This window comes from Chinchilla lanigera, unplaced genomic scaffold (genome assembly GCF_000276665.1).
Source record: "Chinchilla lanigera isolate Chin_1 unplaced genomic scaffold, ChiLan1.0 scaffold00003, whole genome shotgun sequence".
Lineage (NCBI taxonomy): Eukaryota > Metazoa > Chordata > Mammalia > Rodentia > Chinchillidae > Chinchilla > Chinchilla lanigera.
The window spans coordinates 11,541,501-11,547,417 of NW_004955404.1; the positions used below are offsets into that span (position 1 = coordinate 11,541,501).

General features: G+C 40.0%; 1 protein-coding gene across 7 annotated transcripts in view; it reads left to right on the plus strand.

Moving 5' to 3' along the window:
• Positions 1-803: 803 nt before the first annotated feature.
• The window catches only part of Dock9 (dedicator of cytokinesis 9), a 218,672-nt gene continuing 213,558 nt past the window's right edge, over positions 804-5,917 (plus strand). For 6 of the 7 annotated variants that reach the window (XM_013516094.1, XM_013516099.1, XM_005374066.2 and 3 more), the window contains exon 1: positions 810-986. In XM_013516094.1, the coding sequence (XP_013371548.1) occupies positions 825-986 (162 nt within the window). In that variant the 5' untranslated portion in view covers positions 810-824. Of the gene's footprint in view, positions 987-5,917 lie in introns of all 7 variants that reach the window. The other variant, XM_013516091.1, reaches the window with a different exon arrangement.

The following is a 5,917-nucleotide window of genomic DNA, read 5'->3' on the forward strand; positions in this document are numbered from 1 at the left end:
GGGTACCCATGATGGAAGCTTCCCTTTAAGGAATGCAAACTTGCTAGCCTGCTCAAGCAAGGAGTGGAGCTGGGAGGAAGTCAAGATCCATATAGCAACATTGTGTTCCCTTGTGGTTTGCTGTCAGCAGGCTGTTACCCATACGTGCAAAGGTTGTTTGAAGTGGGCTTAAATGTGTTTCCATAGCAGCAGTCATTTTAGCAATTTCACTCCTTTTTGGACTTTTTTTTCCTCTTTTGCTTCTCTCTTCCTCGCTGATGCAGGATTAAACAAACAGCACATTTAGGTCAAGGAAAGAGATGTTTGCTAATACAGATGCTAGGCTAAGCATTCTGGGAGGGTGATTTCTTGCAGCAGATGAGCATTCTTTGTGCCTTCCAGCAGCCCCTGCAGCAGTGTGGCTGTCTGGCACCGTCTATTTCATTTTGGGCAGGTTCTGAGATTCAGAACATTCCCAAGCAAATCACAGGAGCCAGCAGTTTTCCAGTAACCTCATGCAAATCTTTTGTATGTTTGTTCTTTGTATTAACGGTGAAGCAATACACTGTAAAAACAATACTTTCAAGGTCTTGGTGCATCCGAGGTGTGTCATCTCAATTTTGCACCACCCACCCTCCTTTTTTATACTCGGAGCCTGGATTTTTTGTCAGGCTGTTGGGCAGAAGCAGATTCTAGTGTGACAGCTTGGAGCTTCCCTTCTGTTCCAGTGCCGGTAACTGCCTGTCATGAAATGGTACAGTGGGAGCCTGTGTCTGAAGAGCCAAGGAAGATGATGTGGAAATGGAGTAGAGATTGCTAGAGATCTGAACATCCACACCTTGGGGATGGGTTGCACTACTAGTGTGATTCTGTTCAAAGGCATCCGCACCATTTTTGAAAGAAACTGTGCTTATATGTGCAAACAGCAAGGAGAGAATAATGCCCTTGAATATACAGCATACAACTGGACAAAAGAAGATTCAGAACTGTTGATCTCCTCCTGTCTGGTAAATGCTGTTTTGCTTAATTAATAATAGTTTAATGGTGATAGAATAAACTGATGTTTGTTTGTAAAGTAATATATATTTATTTTCAGTATGCTTTTATATATGTAGCTTCTGTATATATATAAATGGGTAATTTATGGCCTTAAATTTAAATTTTTAGGTGTGTGTTGGTATGTGTGAGAAAGCGAGGTGTTAAAGCTAGAAATATACAGAGAGGAACTGGAGTATGGTATGTTATTACAGAATAGTTTTCTAAGGTAGTTTTATGAGGTTACATGTTGTTGGTAAGTCCCAGAAATAATACTTGGCAAAGTGTGTATTGAGGGTATTGTATATATGAACCCTCTTGCAATGATAGTGAGTTACTCAATCTCTTTACATCTTAGCCTTTTACTTGGCTAGGTTTTTCTTGCTAATGGCTTGTGGTCTTTTAATTCAGAGGGAGAAATTTAAAAGGAACATGAAAGAAAATTACAATGGATATGAGACAAATATATATATAGTTTTCATTTTTTAAAAATCTAACTAGTTTTGGGGAAAGGGTCATGAGACTAAAAGGAGGTTTAGTTTGACAGTGCTCTTCTGTGTTCTGTCCTCCTTTAAGAGGCTCAAAGAGGTGTCAGATCACAGATGGGTGTGCCTCTCGATGGCCTTCTCATCAATATCAGGCTTGTGAGGAAGCCACATATTGGTCCACCCCTCTCAGGATGCCTCCCATTTTTCCATCTGTTCTTATCACCGTTTTTGTCAAGATAGGTGGGGAGGAATATGTGAGGAATATGTGTAAGTTTCTGTGCATGAATCTTGCCGGTAGAGCAAGGCATGCCTTTCCACATGTGAGGCTGCGCTTGAGCCTGTGAAGTGGGTGTTGCTGTGCCATTTGTACCTTGGGATCAGATCTGCGTGTTGCAGACTATAGGAGCCCAGGGAGGGAATGTATTTTGAGGAAGGGCTTAGGTGACATTAGTACTCAAAATATAGTACTTGGGAGGAAGGAAGGAGGGCATCATTTGAAACATTAGATGCATTTTGGAAGGCAGTGTTGTGTGTGCTCTGGAATTTAAGTGGTGCTATATTAACTGCTAAATATTTTAAGCACTGATGTATTTTGGAATATGCTTTGGAGAATAATTGGCATCAGAAATGAGGCAGGGTAGCCCATTACAGTGCTCTGCTGCATTAGTATACCATGATTTGACAGCCTAGGACCTATTTTGGCCCTTAATGCCAGTGCCCTCCCATGCTGCACGTTGTGCTCCTTTGAGCCAGGCTGACTTGATTTGGTTGACCTGACTTTAAGAGACTCCACCTGCTTTTCCTTTTTTGCTTAAGAGAAAAGTAACTTGGTGGGGCTTTATCAGAGCTTTGAACCTGGGTTTCTGAAACCTTGCTTCTATGTATCATATCAGCTGTGCTCTGCCCATCACCCTCACCTGCACCAACAGGCCGTGTGTCCATGTCCCAAGGTGTTGCTGGATAGAAAGATCTCAACTGGTCTTCTGTCCTTGTTCCTTGTGGCATTCTCTCCATGAAGCAGGCAAAATGGGCCTTTGGGAAAGAAAATCAGGCCTCATCACTCCTCTGCTCAGGACCCATAGGTAGCTCAGGGTTAACCATATAATCCTTGCAGTGGCCTTCAGGTCAATCAGTAGCACTGCCTCCAGTGCAGACTTCCTCCTCTCCACCTGTTTGCTCCCTTTTTCCCCTTGCTTTGGCCCCTCAGCTTACTGTTCCTTCTATGACATCTCCACCCAGGCATTACATGGTTCTCACCTGGGCTTCTTCAGGTCTCTGCTTAGCTTCCCCTTCTCACTGAGACTCTCATAGTGCCCTTGGTAGCCCTGCAACAACCCCACTGAGCCCCTTCCCCATTGCCTGCAGAGTTTTCTGTCAGTATTGAGCTCCATTGACGACTGCTAGTTCAGAATATGTACTAGAACACGAATAGTACTAGTAATTACCAGTGTTACATGGAGTATACTTAACAGTACAAGGATTCAGTTCATGATGGCTGGGATTTTTGTCTCTTTTGTTCACTACTCTGTTCCTAACCACTAGAGCAATGTCTGGCTCATAGTAAGTGCTCAGTTAATGAGTAAATTCTCCTGAAGTGGTTTTATTGTCCTGAAGTTGGAGAAGCTGCTGAGAGGATAGGTTATACCAGACTTTTAAAATCCAAGGGTTTGTTGTTGTTTTTGTTGTTGTTAGTTTCCCCTAATAACAGGCTCATTAAAAAAAATCTCTCCTAGCATGTTGACCATTCAGCTCATTAGAGTTATACTTTCTAACCCTTTTATCCTGGAGGTACATTGATAAGTTTTGTGGGTCAAGGCTAAGTGTTCCATGGGTTTGTGATGGTCATGATTGACTTTTGACTATACTGTCTTTGGATATTGTTCAGACTCTGTTGAGTACTATTCCACAAGCATTTGGGGACCTATTGCTCTTTGAGTCACCCAAACTCACTTTTTGAGTTGTTTTGATGATTTTTAGAAAAGATTTTTTTATGAATAGGTATTTGCAATATACAATGAATACATTCATTGTGGGGAGTTGGTAGATATACATATGACATCTTAGTGCTCTTACTTACCTTTCTCTCTCCTTCCACCCCTAGGTCCCTTTTCATCTGCAAATCTATCTCCTTGTCTTCTATTACTATCTTTTATTTTGCTCTTTAAAGTATTCATACTTTGGGTTTTCATTTAGGAGAAATCATGTAATATTTAAAGTTTTGTTTCTGACTTATTTCACTTAACATTATGGTCTCAAGATGCATTCATTTTCCTACAAATAACTCAAATTTATCATTTTCATGTCTAAATAGTATTCCACTGTGTGTTTTATATCTATCTGTCTGTCTGTCTATCTATTTAGCTAGCTTTTGGTGGACATATAGGGCATTTCCAAGATTTAGCTACTATGAGTTATGCTGCTATAAACATGGGTATGTACATACAACTATAATATGATAATGTTTAATACTTTTGGGAAGACAGGTATAGCTGGTTCAAGTGGAATTTCTAGTTTTAGTTTTTTGAGGAATCTCCATATTGATTTCCATAGAGGTTGTACTAATTCACATTCCCACCAATAATGTAGGCTTCCTTTTTTCCAAATCCTTGCCAGCCTTGATGTTTTTTGGAGTCCTTAATGACAGCCATTCTTTTTGGAGTCTTGTGGAATCTCAGTGTTATTTTGATTTGGCTCTCTTTAATGGGCAGATGCGCTGCACATTTTTTCATGTGCTTATATGCCATTTGTACTACTTCTAAGAAATGTATGTTTATTTCAGTTGCCTATTTTTCACTGAGTCTTTGTTTTGGTTTTTTTTTTTTTTAAGAGTTCTTTATATGTTCTAGATGTTAGTCTCCTGCCTAAGCAGTTGGTGGCAACTCCCCACTCCATTCTTCAGGCTGTCTCTTCACTCTGTTGGTTGTTTCCTTTGCTGTGCAGAAGCTTTTTAATTTGATATAATCCCATTTGTTGATTCTTGATGTTATTTGTTATGCCATTGGAGCTTTGTTCAGAAACTCTTCCTATACCTTTATCTTCAGGAGTTTTACCTATTTTATCTTTTAGCAGATTTAGTATTTCTGTTTTAGTACCTAGGTCTTTAATCCATTTTGATTTTATTTTGGTACAAGGTGAGTGATACAGGTCTAGATTTCTGCATGTGGATAAGCAGTTTTCCAGTACCATTTATTAAAGAGGCTATCTTTTCTCTACGATATGTTTTTGGCCTTTTTGTCAAAAATGTTAAGATGGCTGAATGGGCCTGAGGTTGTTTCTGCATCCTCAGTTCTATTCCACTGATGTGCATGTCTGGTTTTGTGCCAATACCATACTGTTTTATCACTGTAGTTTTGTAATACAACTTGAAATCCCAGATTGTGGAGTCTTTTGCTTTGCTCTTCTTGCTTAGGATTGCTTTTGCTGTTTTTATCTCTTCTGGTTTCATATGAATTTTAGGATTGTTTTTTCTAGTTCTGTCAAGAGTGCTAATGGCATCCAGACCCATTCTTAAAGGAGCCCTGTCTGTTCTGTTGTCACTCCCTTGGGTCACTTGCATGTAAAGGTAGCCTGACCTCATTTTCAGGTAGATGTGGTTTTGTGTCAGGGTCCTTAGCCTTGCTTGGGAGGGAGACTCTTATGTCCAGCCCAAGTGATGCCTCAAGCATGAAGCTTTGCCTGAAGTGTCAGGGGTGACCTCTTCTCAGCCACTCAGTACACATATTGCCTTAGTACTTTCTTTTTCTTCTTGCCCTCATACCAGTTGTTTCTTCCTTTGTGCAGTTTCTCTCCCTTTCATATTATCTATTGTACACTTGGGGTTTTATTTACTCTTTCATGTTCTTACACTAGGGAGAGAGTATGATGTTTATACATGTGGGTCCTGTTTATTTCACTTATGAGTATGGTCTCTAGATGCATCCATTTACCTATAAAAGCCTCTAGTTTATCTTTTTTTATAGCTGAGTAATACTCCATTGTATAAAAACACCATACCTTTTTTTTCCACTCCTCAGTTGATGGGCCTTTGGGTTGTTTCCAAGATTTAGCTATGACAAATTGTGCTGCTATAAACATGGATGCACATACATCGCTGTGGTATGATGTTTTTAATTCTTCTGGGAAAATACCCAGAAGGGGAATAGCTGGGTTAAGTTGGGTTAATCCTAGTTTTGTGAAGAATACCCAGAAGGGGAATAGCTGTGTTAAGCTGGGTTAATCCTAGTTTTGTGAGGAATTGCCAAACTGATTTCCACAGTGGTTACACCAGTCTACACTCCCAAAAGTGTAGAAGGGCTCCTTTTTCCCCACAGCCTCTTCAGCATTTGTTGTTGGTTGATTTCTTAATAATAGCCATTCTTTCTGGGGGGAGATGGAATCTCAGTGTTGTTTTAATTTGCATTTCTCGAATGACTAAT